The sequence below is a fragment of the Sinocyclocheilus rhinocerous genome, unplaced genomic scaffold (assembly GCF_001515625.1).
Source record: "Sinocyclocheilus rhinocerous isolate Xijiao unplaced genomic scaffold, SAMN03320098_v1.1 scaffold546, whole genome shotgun sequence".
In the NCBI taxonomy this organism is placed as follows: domain Eukaryota; kingdom Metazoa; phylum Chordata; class Actinopteri; order Cypriniformes; family Cyprinidae; genus Sinocyclocheilus; species Sinocyclocheilus rhinocerous.
The window spans coordinates 403,992-420,703 of record NW_015661123.1 but is presented as its reverse complement, the minus strand read 5'-3'; the positions used below and the strand labels follow the sequence as shown (position 1 = coordinate 420,703).

The window sequence follows — 16,712 nt, the reverse complement described above, 5'->3', positions numbered from 1 at the left end:
GTGTGTGAGTGCGTGTGTGCGCGATTGTGTGTGTGTGTGTGTGTGTGTGAGAGAGAGACAGTATGCACAGCCAGACGTTGTTTGTTCCTCCGTCTGTGCCACTTCCCTCGTACCAGAGATGCTAATTATCCTTTAATGTTTGCCCTTCACGGACCTTCATCTCCCCCAAACCCCAAATAAAGGACTGAATCCATAAATACATCACACGGTGAAAGCGTCGGCGGCTGGAGTGCTTTAAATTACATGCTTGTAAAGCCAGAGGACTCATCCACTAACTTTATACTCCTCTCTCTTGTAGTAATAAAAGATTTTACAGAGTGCAAAAGGACTTGTTGTGTTTAGAAACAACCGATGTCTGAGATGATGTAGAGTTTTTCCGTCTTCCATATATGTGATTAATGTCTTGTCTCTTTTTTCAGCTCTTTTGCTGCTGTACGATGTGACAAATAAAGCGTCTTTTGACAACATACAGGTAAGACTCGTGTGCATTTAGGGGTCAGTACCCCATTTGATATCGTAATCTAATTTTAAGAGTTTCTTTGTAATAAGGCAGTCCTCTTTTATTGTCTTTAGAGTGCATTCGTTTATCTTAAAGAGCAATTTTCCTGCATGTTTGTTGCATTTTAATGTCTCCCTGAGGACTATAAGTCAAGGTTTCTTGCCCCAAAATCAGGCGTAATTTAGTTTTTCATACCCATTTTCCATTTCCATTTTAACTTTAAGACTATACATAAATATCCTGTAATTACTGGCATATTTTCTCTAATGATGCATGAGAAATGCATAATTATGGGTTGCTGGAGTGCAATATAATCTTTGCAGCAGCTTCTTTGAAACATCATTTTGAAATAAGAGAATCAATACAGATTTGACCGATTTCATTTGATTCTAATTCACATTTGATTTGATTTGATTCTGATTCGTTTGTGTATTTTTCTGTTATAATTCCAATTTTTCGTACAGATGTAAATCATTCTTTCTTAACTAATGCTGTTTATTATATAGGGCTGTGTTTCGAACTGATTCAAATCAGTAACTCATCTTTTTGAATGACATTAAAAAAATTGGTTCATAAGAATCATTTGTTTAGTGAATCGGGCTCCACTGGTCACGCTGGATGTTTTTGATTCACTTATACAGTCAGAACTGACTCATAAGAGTCATTTGTTTGTGAATCAGATCCGACTAGACACACTGTTTGTTTTTTACATTGTTTCTTGAACTTATTTCAAAAGTCCAATGAAACTCCTGTCTTCATGATAAAGTCTTGATAAAATCAATGCACGTTTCAGCCATAACTTGCTTCCTTTGAGAGTTATTTTTTAGTTTTAAAGTCAGCATGAATTAAGAAGTGAGCCTGTTTACTTTTAATGCACATTCCTGGCCTTATTGTTGATGATTCATCAATCCATGTTGATGCAGCACTGCCCTACATTTTTTCATTGAATATCATGTTTTACCTTAAAAATACATCAGATTATGGTTGTGAATGGCATTGCGTGTTTACTTTAAAGCCAAGTCAAATTTATTTGTATAGCACTTTTCACAATACACTATAGAAGAAAATAAAATAAAAAAGGTTGTGACTTTTTATCTCATATTTTATTTTTATTTTTTTACAATTTGCAAGATATCAACTCAGAATTTCTTGCAATTCAAGTTTTTTTGTTCTGTAATTGCTAATTTATTTCACAATTCTAATTTATTTCGCAACTGTGAGTTAATATCTCACAATTTGGACTTTTCTACTTAGAACTGCTAATTTATATTTCACAGTTCTTTGTTAAAATCATACAATTCTGAGTTTATATCTTGCAATTCTGAGAAAAAAAGCTCAAATTGTGAGCTATGAACTCGCAATAACCTTTATTTTTGTCCCGTGGCAGAAACAAACTTCCATAAATACACATTGTTTCAAAGCAGCTTTACAGAAATTCTTGATGTTAATGTTTATAACATATTAAAATCCTCATGCAATATAGATGCATTTAGAGCTGGACAATAATATAGACTAACTTACAATTTGTGTTAATATAAAGAATCAAGCAGTTGAGATTTGCTATGTAGTATATATCACTTTATATGAGTGTACTGTATGTATATGGATAAAGTGGACATACGTATACTGTATATCCTACTTTATATAGAGAGCTGTGCCATAAAGTCTGCTTCTCTATTTTGGGTCAATCTGTATTCTAAATGCATATTGATCTTATTATGTGCAATTCATCTATGCTGCATATTTCATTTTTAACCTTGTAATTTTTAGGCAAAACATTTTCAATCATTTAGTCTGCTCAAACTCTGCCAGATATGAAAGAAAGCATCAGACTTTAATCACGCTTTCAACTACAAGTTTGTTGTGCATCTGTGTAGTGTATGTGTGTTTGTTACACGCTGATCAAAACACATGGACTCTCTCAGCTGAGCGGTGATTTTAGGAGAGGGAGAATAAGGGGACAGAAAGTTTTGGGCTAATGATTTGGAAATGAGATGTGAGTTTAATGACTTGAGCATCAAAGAGAGGTATTGAGGCCATCTGTCCTGCAGGTTTACAGCTGCGGACCCAGTTATTAATACATCATGAAGTATTGCAGCATTTATAACCATTATCTGCGGCGAGAACATATATCACCCTGGGCTTTTAAAGATGTTTATTAATATGTGAACATGTAAACACACAACCCCCTTACACTCCCACACACATGTATCTCTCTCTCTCTCTCTCTCTCTCTCTCTCTCTGTCACACACACACACACACACACACACACACATAAACGTGTACAAACAAACAAATATCACACGTTCACATGTGCTGTTCCTCAGACCAAAGGTTGTGACTCACGCCTACATACATTTGCATCTCAAGAAGCTTTTGTCTGGACTCATAACCATAAGGGACTTCATGAGTGTGTATGTGTGTGTGTGTGTGTGTGTCTGTGTAACTTAGCACCTGTTCATTTGCACAGAAGCACTCAAGCCTCAACTCTGCTGCTCAGGTTAATTAGCTAAATTCATGCTAATCACTGTGACGAACCAGGAACAAAAGCCTGAGACACAGAAAGCCAAAGCCTTCATGGCACACCGCAAAAAAAATCAGCAGTATTTTTGTCTTGTTTTCAGGTAAAATACCATTAAAAATGTTTTCAATTTGAATTTTTCTTATTCTATTGGAAATATTTAATAAAAAAGTATATATGCATAAACCTGATTAAATGCATGTATGCAGTACTGTTCAAAAGTTTGAGGTTGCTAAGATTTTTGAATGTTTTTGAAAGAAGTATCTTCTGCTCACCAAGGCTGCATTTATTTGATCAAAAATACAGTAAAAATTGTGAAATATTATTACAATGTAAAACAGCTGTTTTCTATGTGAATATCTGTTAAAATATAATTTATTTCTGTGATCAAAGCTGTATTTTCAGCATCATTACGCCAGTCTTCAGTGTCACATGATCTTCAGAAATCATTCTAATATGCTGATTTGCTGCTCAAGAAACATTTCTGATTATTATCAATGTTGAAAACAGTTGTGCTGCACAATATTTTTGTGGAAACTGTGATGCATTTTATTTTTCAGGATTCACAGATGAATAGAAAGTTCAAAAGAACAGCATTTATTTGAAATAGAAATCTTTTGTAACATTAGAAATGTCTTTACTTTTGATCAGTTTAATGCATCCTTGATTAATAAAAGTATTAATTCCTAATAAAAAATATATTTAATTTTATTTAATTTGTTATATATATTATATACAGTGTGTGTGTGTGCATGCATGTATGTATGTATTTCTTACAGATCATTTACAGACCCTGTTAACCTTAATAATTTCACTGATGTATTTACCATCCTGCAGCCATAATTCAAGCAGTCATTAAGTTTTCTCTTTATTGTGAAGGCATGTGGCGCTCTGAATAAACATCAGCTTCTCTCTCGCTGTCTGTAAGTGCTGCGCTATTGCTGGCATCATCATTTCATTGCTCTTACAGATAATTGACACATTCAGTGCTAAATAAGATTACATTGGATTAAGGGAGAAGAAATGAATTCCACATGGTTGCATCAGCATCTTAGGTAGTTCTTTAATGAATCAACCACATGCTCACCAATTAGCACAGGCTAAATCTCCTCCTGTGGCTCGTTGGAGTGTCGTTAAAGTTTGGATTTTTTATCCACTTTCACTAATTTACACAATTGTTTTGCTGGTCAGTGAGATAATGAACACTCTTGTGGTTTGTAGGTCATGCATTAGATCAGGCCAAATGTTTGAAACCACCAAGAGATATTAAAAATGAAAAGATAAATAAATTAAGGATTTGAGAGAGGGGAGGTGATTTGCATGCATAGATTAATGATGAAAATATGAGTTGGTTTTTGAGGTTATCTTGAACTAGTCTTGTGTAAAGCATTATTGTGCATTCATTCAGCATTATTTGTGATTATTTTAATGGCAATTTGAATTAATTAATTACTAATTACTATTATGATGATTTTAACTTGTTTGGTAATAAAGTTAAATTTTGAATTAGAATGACTACTAGAAGATACTGATTTCTTGTAAAATGAACTCCAGTAATCTTTGTTTTAAAATAATTTTCCAAAATGAAGCCAATGTGACACTCAGTACGGCCTTTCCTTCCTGAATCAGTTTTTTGAGCAAATACGCTGAATGAATTCAGTGACTCACTCTTAAAAAATATTCATTTAGTTCTTTCCAGAATTAATTGATTGAGTGAATAATTCAATGACTGACTCATAAAGGCAATCACTTGATTTGTTCCTGATGGAATCAGTGTTTTAAACAAATCTGTGGAATGAATGATTCAATGACTCACTCATAAAGATACTCATTTAGTTCTTTCCAGAATGAATCTGTGTTACTGAACAAATCGATTGAGTGAATCAGTGACAAATCTGTGGAATGAATGATTCAATAACTCACTCATAAAGATACTCATTTAGTTCTTTCCAGAATGAATTGATTGAGTTAATAATTCAATGACTGACTCATAAAGGCAATCACTTGATTTGTTCCTGATGGAATCAGTGTTTTAAACAAATCTGTGGAATGAATGATTCAATGACTCACTCATAAAGATACTCATTTAGTTCTTTCCAGAATGAATCTGTGTTACTGAACAAATCGATTGAGGGAATCAGTGACAAATCGGTTGAATTAATGATTCAATGACTCACTCATAAAGGCAGTCATTTAGTTCTTTCCAGAATGAATCTGTGTTACTGAACAAATCGATTGAGTGAATCAGTGACAAATCTGTGGAATGAATGATTCAATGACTCACTCATAAAGGCAGTCATTTAGTTCTTTCCAGAATGAATCTGTGTTATTGAACAAATCAATTGAGTGAATGATTCAGTACCTGACTCGTAATGACAATCGCTTGATTAATTCCTAAATTAATTAGCATTTTGAACAAATCTGTTGAATGAATGATTCAGTGACTCACATACATAGACATCATAACCTGCAGAAGAATCACTGAAAAATAAATAATATAAATATATATCCTGAGATATTTATAGAAATATTTATTGGCTGTATCACCCAGCCTAGTATTAAAGTTGCATACACCTAAAAAGGTCATTTAAATATTAATTTAACTCACTAAAAACAAGGTTTCGCTTGAACAGGTGTCAGCGTTTATGCAACAGAACTGCTGTTACTTCTATGTTTGATTAGTTTAGTGAACAGGGCATAATGGTTATGTTTTCCCCCCCGGTTTCTACACATGTTGAGTAGTACGTAGATCTATATTTAAGATTGTGAGCATGTGTCTGCTATTTGACTGAATGTTCTGTCTTGTATATCTGAAGTGTTATAAGCCTCCTGGTGCAGCCTTGAAGCAGGTGGTCTGTAAGATTGCATGCTGCAGTCACATAACGCTCACTTGGTATTCATCTCTTCCTCATCTGGCTCCCTCGCTCTTGCTCTGGGCTCCTGGCTCTTGTGTTGTGAATGTCTCTCTCATTTGTGCTGCTTGTAACGGCTTTGAAATATTGCCCAAGTGACTTGTGGTTCATGAGACTGGCGCTTCAGACATAAACTGAAGAAGCACGAGAACAGTTTCCACTGCGTAACGTAAGCACCTCTGGCTGAATTCACTGCGCTGTTATGATTGCGCATAAATGTACGTAATGTACATACATACACACACAGAAACAGACACACACACACACACAGACACACGCACACACGCACACAGACACACACACACTCAAACACTTCAGAAATCATTCTAATATGCTGATTTATTATCAATATTGGAAACAGTTTTGCTGCTTAATATTTTTTGGAACCTGTGATACTTTTTTTCAGGATTCTTTGATGAATAAAAAGTTTAAAAGAACATGAATTATTTAAAATAGAAATCTTTTCTAACAATATAAGTCTTTATTATCACTTCATATTATATGCATTCTGCCTATAAGAGCATAAACATCAGTACATCAGAGCGCCAATTTACCTCCGATTATTCCACTGCTTTAAAGGTGCATTCTCTGAACACTTTATCTGTTCAGACAGCAGCTCAACTATTAGTCTGTTTTTAGCACTTTATATTTAATGGAAAATAGTGGCATTTCCTCTCATCCTCCTCTCACTTCACACAATGTTATTTTGTCTCTCGCACTTTTGCACTCTCATCTTCCTCTCATATCACAAACTCTTTTTCCTCTTCAGGTTTGTTTTCTCTCTCTCTCTTCAAAACCCAGTCACATATTTGTTTAGAGCTGTTTTGGCTTGTAAACGCTGCTTGATCTGTGCAGATTTCTCTCCTGATTCGGACCAGAACACTTTTTCACTGGAGGAACAGTTATTATGGATTATATGGACTTTTAGTTAAAAGCGTCTTAATGCTGGATTTGTTTCAGCTTTTGTCTTCTCCAGATGTTAACTGATGGACTGGAGTGCTGTGGATTACTTGTGGATTATTGTGATGTTTTTATCAGCTGTTTGGACTCTCATTCTGACGGCACCCATTCACTGCAGAGCATCCATTGCTGAGACACTGATGCAATGCTACATTTCTACAAACCTGATGCAGAAACAAACTCATCTACAGATGGCCTGAGGGTGAACACATTTTCAGCAAATGTTCATTTTTGGGCGAACTATTCCTTTAAGAACTGTTTACTAGAAGGGTGTTTGAGGAACAAAAAATGGTTCTTCTATAGCATTGCTGCAACAACAACAAAAAACCTTTGAAATCTTAGTGTAGTATGTTGTAGGCATTACTAGACAACACCTTTCAGCCATTTTCACTTCATCCAGGAGTCATCCAGAGGGATAAGAGCCTGACTCTTTGAGGATGAAATATGTCTGCATTATGTCCATTATTTCGACCATTACCGAGTCTGACAGTCCCTTTGAAGACACACTTACACCCTCCAGCCAAAGATCACATGCTAAATCTTTTAATTTCCTCTATGGATGCATTTTCAGTGGGCTGAAATGAAAGATGACACACAATTCCCACCGATATCAAACATTATTTTAACGTGTTTTGTCCTGAAGCATTGCGCCGGTCTCTTTGACGGACCGCTGTATTCCCTACAATCGCTGCAGACGTCTGTGAAGGGCAGATTTCAGTGAATGTGCTCTGACCCTTTTAGCAAGAGGCTGAAGGAAATCTAATGCTTCGTCTGAGAGATTTGAGGATGATGCTTTCTGAGGTTTTGCTGCACTCGTGCAAACATTCAGGTTCATTTTCAGTAATAAAATCAAGAAGCGTATACTGAGAAATCTTATTTCTGATGTGTAGGCCTTTAAAACTCATTTAATGTTTCCAGCTATGGGAAAACATTACTAGATGTTTTCCCCTTCACGTCCACTGCCATTGCATATGAAAACCCTGAGGGTGTGATATACGATATAAAGCGTGCAAACGGTGATGATAATGTCGTTTTTGTAATACTTTGAAGGTCCCATTACTTTGTCAATGATTTGAACTCTTTCGCACATTCATGCTCATGCATAACAATCAGATCAGTGTTACCTGAAAATACCTGAAAGCAGTTCAGGCCGAGCCTAAAGTTGGCTTCTTGGTTAATCAATGCATTTTTCATGAGGGGCTTAAGGAGAACCCGCAGAGAACTAAATCAATAGAGACAGTTGCTGTGTTTCATTCTTCAGGTCAGGTTTCACTCTTTTATTCAATATTAACCCTCTAAAGCCTGACATATTAAATTATAGTCAGAAATTGAACAGTTTATCGAGCCTTTAGACAATATATATATATATATATATATATAAAAAGTTTGCTTGTGTTTTTTGTTGAGTATCAAATTTGATGCATCAGCCTTTTATGGCTCATATAGTCTGAAAGAGTGAGAATATAGAGGAAAAATACAGCTTAATTTTATTCAGAGACTCAAACTTGGTGCAGATGCTGATATTTATATGATGAAATTCTGCTTCTTGTAATGTAAATCAATGAGATCTTTCTAACAGTAGAGCAGATACTAACATAAAATGCTATAAATATCAGTGGTCGCTCTATATCTGCAGTAACATGTCTCAGTGAGATGAGAGTGAAATGCTCCAAACATATAATGCAGTGATTGAGAGCTGAACTCGAACCCGCAACCTTTGGGTTACAAGTCCGACTCTCTAACCATTAGGCCACGACTTCCCCTTGAAGCTACACTAGAGAGAGCAAAGAAAGAAACAAAGGAGTCTACTTTTATATTCTACACCTCCAATTAAAAGATTTATTTATCAAGCTATGTAAGTATTTATTTATTGTTTGTTTGTTATTGTTATGTAATCTGCCAACAGGATGCTAACAAGCTAAACTTTGACCGTTTCTGGGTTTGTAACAGTACAGAACAGCTGAAGTCCAGCAGCAGCAGATGTTCACATTGATTCAACACTTTTGAAATGATATACAGGTACACTGAGTTTTCTCCAGTTTCATTCCTGTCACCAGTATTATCAGCATTTCTCAGCAGTACAAACATGAAGAAGTGCAGGCTTTGGGACTTTTGACACTTTCTGACTCCTTTTGAAGTGTTTGGCCAAATGAAGAACACATCCTTTGACTGACACACAGCAGAGCTCAAATAATCAAATATTTATAAAACCGCACTGTTGCATTGAAATGCACAAGTATTTTGACATCCTGTGGATGTTACATATTTTGCATTGATTTTTCACAGGTGTTTTGAATTATGCATTGCATCGTGTTTAAGAGTTAAAGGGAAATGTCTGTAAACTTAACGGAAAAGTACAGGTAATCCATTTAACTACAGAATTTTTTTTCTTACAGTGTATGCGAGTATGCCTTTTTTATCCAATTTTATTTTATTTTTTTATAAAATTACAATACTGAAATACTGTAGTATGCAGAAAGAAGAGACGATTCGGTTGCACTGTAAAAAATATGGTTTATATTTTTATAACAACTTTACATTTTATAGTAAAAAACTGAATTTAAAAATAAAGCTGATGAAAATAATATACAAGGTGCATAATGTCATAACACAACAATATAAAACGCCATCATGACTTTAAAATAATGCAATACAAATTAATTTACGTTAATGTTCTTTCAAAATTAACATATATTTATGTACATAACTGATGAGAAAAAAACTAAGATAAAACGGCTAAAAAAATGATTATTTTTTACTTACAAAACTGTACTTTTAACAGTATTTTTCTGTAAAATTACATGAAATGTCCTGTTAAATCTACTACAGTTTTTCATCATATTGAGTTCCTCTGTATTACAGTTAACAGGTTTTTAACCATAGCCTTTTGGCAAAATTATTAAAATTATGTTAATATTGATGTGATATTTTGATTAAAAATAACGAGGTCAGAAAATAAATAAAGTAAAAATGAAGCATATGCACAATACAACAAACAACATGCATTTACAAAATAGGGTGTTTTCATTGCATCCTGACTTTAAGTGTCCCAACAAAGGAGATCTGCTTATGAAGCCATCCGTTAGCTCATCCCAGTGGGCTGATTGTCACATTTTTTACAATTTTGCTCAAAGGAGCCACTGAAGTTTTTGAGCCAATCACCTGAAGCGTAAATGTCATGTGACTTCTCACTCAGAGCTGCTGGAAAATGACGTGATGATGGCACCACATCACATGAGAATGGTTTATCCTGAAGACGTTTATGCATGCGTGATCATGTTGATCATTTAGAGACCTTAAGTCTGAAACTAAAACCAGCATTGTGCAAATACGTCCAATCACAGTGATTCACGCCGAAGAGCTTTTCTGTTTCTTGCTCACCGGGGAAAAACAGCTTGATTTGCATCTGTTTTATCTGTTGTATCTAGTTCTCATGGCCCACTTGTTCCCGACTGCAGCATAAAGGGGAGTCCTACATATAAATGTAGTTAGAATACGAATAAAACGTTTTAAAAGCAACAAATATCACATGAACCAGATCCTGAAGACGTTTATGCATGCGTGAATGAGCCGAAGAGCAGCGATGCTTCGTTGAGATCAGTCGAACATGAGCCTGAGAGTCATTTGGATGAGCTCTGGTTATAATCCGTTTTGAAGGTCGTCATTCATCTGTTTCCATTGTGTAATGGTATGATTGCATGCTCGCGTTACTCCTCGATCTTCTCTGTTTACCGCCGGGGGATTCAGAGAGACTCAGTGTTCCAGATATAGAAAAGAACAAACAATTCTCTCTGAATGGAGCGATCTTTGTTTAGCTGTGTTATTTAAAACACAAATCTCAATGGAACTGATGTGAAACTGTCAGTCGTATGTATTATGATTCTCAAACGCTCACTGTAAAAAAAAAATAAAAAAAAAAGGTAAAAGTTGTAAGTAAAGTGAATAAATACTATTTCAATCTTTCTACTTCAAAATCTCACATTTAATTCAATATGTTATGTGTCATTTAATTCTATTTCTTTGTAATTAGTTGTGAAATTTACTAGCAATTTCTGAGTGAAAATTGTTTTTACACCATTTTTTTTTTCAGCGCTGGATCGTTCTAGAGAACTTCAGTGTAGAGCTGGGCAATTTGGCCAAAAATATTATCACAATATTTCTTTCCATATCATATATCCATATTTATCACAATATACATTTACCATTGAATGTAAACAAAACTCTTCACAACTAAACCTCTAAACCAGAATCTTTTAATTTTGGGGACCATGAAATCCATTTTATTTTCCTATAAATTCTGTGATCTCAATTTTATTTTTTGAGTTGCATCATTGCTGTGTCCTGTGGACACGTCCTCACTATTTAATTTTGTGTTTAATTTTCTCAAACTGTCTCTACACTGCATTGCGCTGCATGGAGCCACTGAGCTGAAACGCGTATGCAGTCGTGCACAGAGTTCGTTCCAGGTCTTTAATGAGCCTGCTGGAGCTCCACGGCTGCATCTGTAAACAGTTTCTCCCTCCAAACCCCACGGGCAGGCCAAAATTGTGCCATTTGTTGTATTTTTCGTTGTTTGCAATTGAAAAAAAAAATCGATGCTGCTCTCTGGCTCCTTTATTGCAAAGCGGAGCGGAGTAGCTTGTAAGGGCCGCTCGCATTAATATGGATAAGAGAACAGCGGCAGGATTGAGGGAGAAGAGACAAAGTTTGGGGTCAGTTTTTGAAAGAAATTAATATTTTTATTTATCAAGGATGCATTAAATTGATCAAAAGTGACAGTAAAGACATTTATAAAGTTACAAAAGATTTCTAATTCAAATAAATGCTGTTCTTTCTATTCATCAGTGAATCCTGAAAAATAAAATGTATCACCATTTCCACAAAAATATTGTGCAGCACGACTGTTTTCAACATTGATAATAATCAGAAATGTTTCTAATAATCAGCATGTTACAATGATTTCTGAAGATCATGTGACACTGAAGACTGGAGTAATGATGCTGAAAATACAGCTTTGATCACAGAAATAAATTACAGTTTAACAGATATTCACATAGAAAACAGTTATTTTAAATTGTAATAATATTTCACAATTTTTACTGTATTTGAACAGAATTGAACACAGTGTGTAAAACAAGCTTTGCCAGAGTATTTAGTTAGTTTTGGACGAATAAATACATCTGTAATACTGTGTATATTGTGTAGTAGTACTATTAGTAATTATAATTGCACAGATTATGATTGAAATTTTATATGGTTGTCATGTAGACTTCGTATTCGTATGTTGATTAAAGACTAAATTCATCTCACATACACAGATTTTTAATAATTTCTTCACTTCTGTTTTCTTCAGAAGTTTTAATTAGTTTTATCGCTCTGAATTCTCCTGGCTCGCTCATGTCCAGGTTGTAATGGAGCAGTCTCATTTTCTCCAGAGGACGAAACTAACTTTAGCAATCAGTTCAGCTCTCTTAGATGTCGTGCAATCACCTGCGCGATTGTGGCTGAACAACGCGGCTGATTACAGTAGCGCCGAGGCTTTGATTGAGCCATTAAACACAATAACCATTAAACCCACAGCAGCGCTGCTTAATTTGACTGTTTTTCCTCATTCTGTCTCGCCCAAAGGTTATACCAGAACAATATATTAGTTGCCAGCGCATATATTGTTTTTATATTATATTATCCGAAAAGAGGGAACGGGATTGTGTGGGTGTGAGCTACAAATGAGTTTGATAGTATTGAGGGAGGATTTTTTCCTCCTCTTTACCCTCCTAACCTGAGTATGTGAGCGGTGTGAAGTAGAGTTGTGTTGTTTTGGAGAGAAGAAGGTTTTTTGAAAGTTGTAGCATCTGAGTTTTCTCTTGCTTTGATATTCATGAGCATAGGATGGCTCATAATGTAATAATGTTATCTATCTATCTATCTATCTATCTATCCTAGCGACATCTTAATCATGCTAGAAATCTATCTATCCTAGCGACATGCTAATCATGCTAGAAACGTACAAACAACATGCTAGTAGCATGCTAATTAAATTAATTAAAATTAAAATTTGGTTAATTATTTTACAGATTGACATTTTTGTGAGAGTAAAATGAACGTAATGAATTATATATACCTCTATTCAAAATTTTAGGGTTAGCATTTACCGTATTTATTTTTAAGAAATTAATATTTTTATTCATCAAGGACAAATGTCAAGATGCATTAAATGTATCAAGTGCCAGTACAGACATTTTGCTAGTAGCATGCTAATTAAATTAATTAAAATTAAAATTTGGTTATTTATTTTACAGATTGACATTTTTGTGAGAGTAAAATGAACGTAATGAATTATATATACCTCTATTCAAAATTTTAAGGTTAAGCAGAAAATGAAACAAACATAGCAGAAGGATCAAACGCCGCTCCTTCTCTTTTGTTCTACTGTTCCGGGTCCGGGGGGAAATAAACATGCGCACTGATATAGTACAAGGCTTTAATGACAGATTGCTAAATAGCACTGTTATGCATTTTAAATGCAAATGAGGGTGAGTGAGTTTCAGAGGTGTGGAGAGAGCGACCCATTTTCAGAGTCTGTGATGATGAGTCAGGGTACGAGAGCGTGGGAGTGCGGCCGCATTTAGACCGACGGCAAAGAGATGCACATGCAAAAGTGTTGAGATCGGGGAGGAACAGAAGCGATTTCACACAGACAGATTGTGCAACACACTTCTTTGTCTTCTGCATGCATTGCGGCAAATGCACATGATTGAAATGCCCATGCTGTGATGAATCCCGGCCTGGAAACACTTGTTGCAGAGCTGAAAGTGTAGTGAGAGAGATGTGCATGTCTTTGCCTTTATTTATTTGGTACGGAGCTGTGAAATAAACCTGATGAACAGTCAGCTGGTCATTATTGCATACGTGACCATACATCCTCTTTTTTTCGGTCTCAACACACTCTGGACTCTTTAGTCCCTAAAGTACATATTAGTACCTTTTGCAAAGGTACCACCCAAGTGACAGCTTTTGTACCTTTTTTTCTGAGAGTGTTACAGCTGTGAAACTTGCCTATCAAGCACATCTTTCGGATGCTTGTGTGTGTGTGTGTGTGTGTGTGAGAGAGAGAGATGATTATGAGACTCCGGAAATGTGTGACCCTTACTGTTTGACTCGGTGTGTCATTGAATTTTATCACTGCTATGATTCCCTACTCTCAATATTAACAGGCGGCTTTCATTAACCTGAGGTCAGGCTTTATGTGTCCGCAGGGCTTTTTTCATCACCCTCTGCGTCTCTCTCTTTCAGTCTATCTCTTCTCTCCTCCCAAATGCCATTTCTCCTGGTTTTCCTTATTAGCTCTTTTTTAGCGTGACTGCAAATTCATCCTAGCAAACACTCCTGCCCTCTCATACCGTGTTGGAAAATATTGCCGTTTCTTACTCAGTGCATGAGAGATTGTGGTGATGTCCTGTAAATTTACAGTACAATTGCTGTCAGTTGTTCTCTTTTCACAGGCCTGGCTCACAGAGATTCACGAGTTCGCTCAGCAGAACGTAGTGATCATGCTTCTGGGTAACAAGGTGAGTGCTGAAGCTTATAGATACCTCACTTACTAGAGATCTGAAATCTTATGACTTTATGCATGCATCTTATCTATTCATACGTAATTTATATAGAACACATTGATTGGAAATCAACGTTAATGCATTGTTTATTGATTGATTCATTGATCGATTGATTGATTTTTCAGGCTGATGCTACACATGAAAGGGTTGTGAAGAGAGAGGAGGGTGAAAAACTGGCCAAGGTCTGTAATGTCAACACACACTTATAAGGGTAATTTTGGTCATGTAGTCACATATATATATATTTTTTAATACTTGTAATTTCTTTAAGTGCAAAACCTTTTTAATAAGGGGAAAATGGAGATAAATGCAAATCGCTCACTTTATTTAGCCTCTGTTGTTGTCTTTGAGAGGTTGCACAATTATTCATTGTGTATATGTGACAGAAACACACTTATTCAGTTATTTTGGTCATGTAGGCATGTTTTGAAATACAAATTATTTCTTTATGTGTAAAACCTTGAAAAATGTCTAAATGCATCTTTAAAACCGGCATTATTTCATGCATTAACTGAAACAGTAATTACAGATTCACAGCAGGCTAAATAAATGCATTATTCAGCCTCTTTTATTGGTTGCCCCGTTTAAATTATTCATGCATATCTGACACAAACTCCTACATGTGCATTGATCTTAGAGGGACCTCTCAAATGAATGCTGAAGCACTGATCCCACTGTTTATAAATGCATGTATTGTTTAAAGTCTGCATATTATAAGGAAGGAAGAAGAGCATTTATTCTTTCTCTCTAAAGGAGTTTGGCGTTCCCTTCATGGAGACCAGTGCTAAATCAGGCCTGAATGTGGAGTTGGCCTTCACTGCTGTGGCCAAGTAAGTCACTCATTTTCAGACAGAATCTGTGCATTTTTCCCACTGAGAATCTGCAGAATGGATTTATACCTGGTAACGTGTTGTAAATGGAGCTGAGAGAACCACACTCTTACTGACAGCTGAAAGCATGACCAAATTAGCACAACTATCTAATGAAGGAACATGTGTGACGGGGATGCGATTCTAAAATCAGGACATTACCCGTTCTGTATGTGGCGCTCGTATGTACTGATTCATCAAAGACAGTTTTCAGACACATAACCTTAGCAACAGCATAGCAACACACTAAAACACCAATGCAACTGCATGGCAACGCATTAAAAACCACTCAGAACACTTTAGAAACAGCATGGCAACACACTAAAACACCATAGCAACCACATAACAATGCATCATAAAACAAATCTGTTGTAAAAAAACACAGAGGGCTGAATTCACTAAATACATTCGAGCCACTTTTGCACACAGTATCAGCACAAATTTCTAGATGCATCCTATTCATTATTCTTCTAATTTAACCAATTTATACCAGCTAAAAATTCATTTACTTTTATGCATTTAGCAGTTACTTTTATCTGAAGCATCTTACAATATGCATTATGTTTAATGATAATTTGTGCCTTTATTTTGTAAAGACAACACATTTTCAGTTTCTGTCTAAATAATCATTGTGTATAGCTACAGTATACGAGCATTTAAATTCAGTTTCAGTGCAAACATGCCTCTATGTAAATTATTTTTAAATTGCATCTTATTTATAAACAATACTGTTCGCCTGGTGCAGTTAGTGCGGGTTAGATTATGTACAAATTGTCGTATTTTACTTATTCCAAATTGCATGACAAAAATTGTAGTTAGTAATGTAATGCATTACATACATAAAAAAGTAACTGTAGTCTGATTACGAGTATTTAAAAATGTAATATAATCTAATTATAAGTACTTATCTGATTACATGATTCAGATTTACTAGCACTGGGTGCAATTAATGTTGCACTTGTGGGTGATTTGTTTTAAGTTTTTGTTGCAGGCATAATCCAGTTTAAACCAGTTTATTAAACTGCATCTTATTGACAAACATGCATTCCTGCAGCACAAACTGTTAAACATGGTGCAAATAAATGCCAAGATCGTTTGCTTCCTTCCCACCGAATGCATGGACTGATAAAACATTTACAACATGAATGCAATTAAAGTCGCTTTGGATGAAAGCGTCTGCAAAATGCATAAATATAAATCCTCCACAACTCTTACAACTGACCCATAAATTGGGGTTTTGCACAGTGCAAATTGCATTTTAATGTATTAATAAGTTCATAATGCATCAAATAATGTTGAACTTATTATTACATTAAAATGCAATATGCACTGTGCAA

At 35.3% G+C, this 16,712-nt stretch overlaps 1 protein-coding gene across 1 annotated transcript in view; it reads left to right on the top strand.

Annotated features, from left to right (window-relative positions):
- The window catches only part of LOC107726261 (ras-related protein Rab-26-like), a gene marked incomplete at its 5' end in the record, with an annotated part of 39,478 nt that overhangs the window by 12,931 nt on the left and 9,835 nt on the right, over positions 1-16,712 (top strand). Inside the window, 4 exons of the mRNA XM_016535792.1 lie at positions 420-472; positions 14,396-14,461; positions 14,632-14,688; positions 15,260-15,336. Of these exons, the coding sequence (XP_016391278.1) occupies positions 420-472; positions 14,396-14,461; positions 14,632-14,688; positions 15,260-15,336 (253 nt within the window). The remainder of the gene's footprint in view (positions 1-419; positions 473-14,395; positions 14,462-14,631; positions 14,689-15,259; positions 15,337-16,712) is intronic.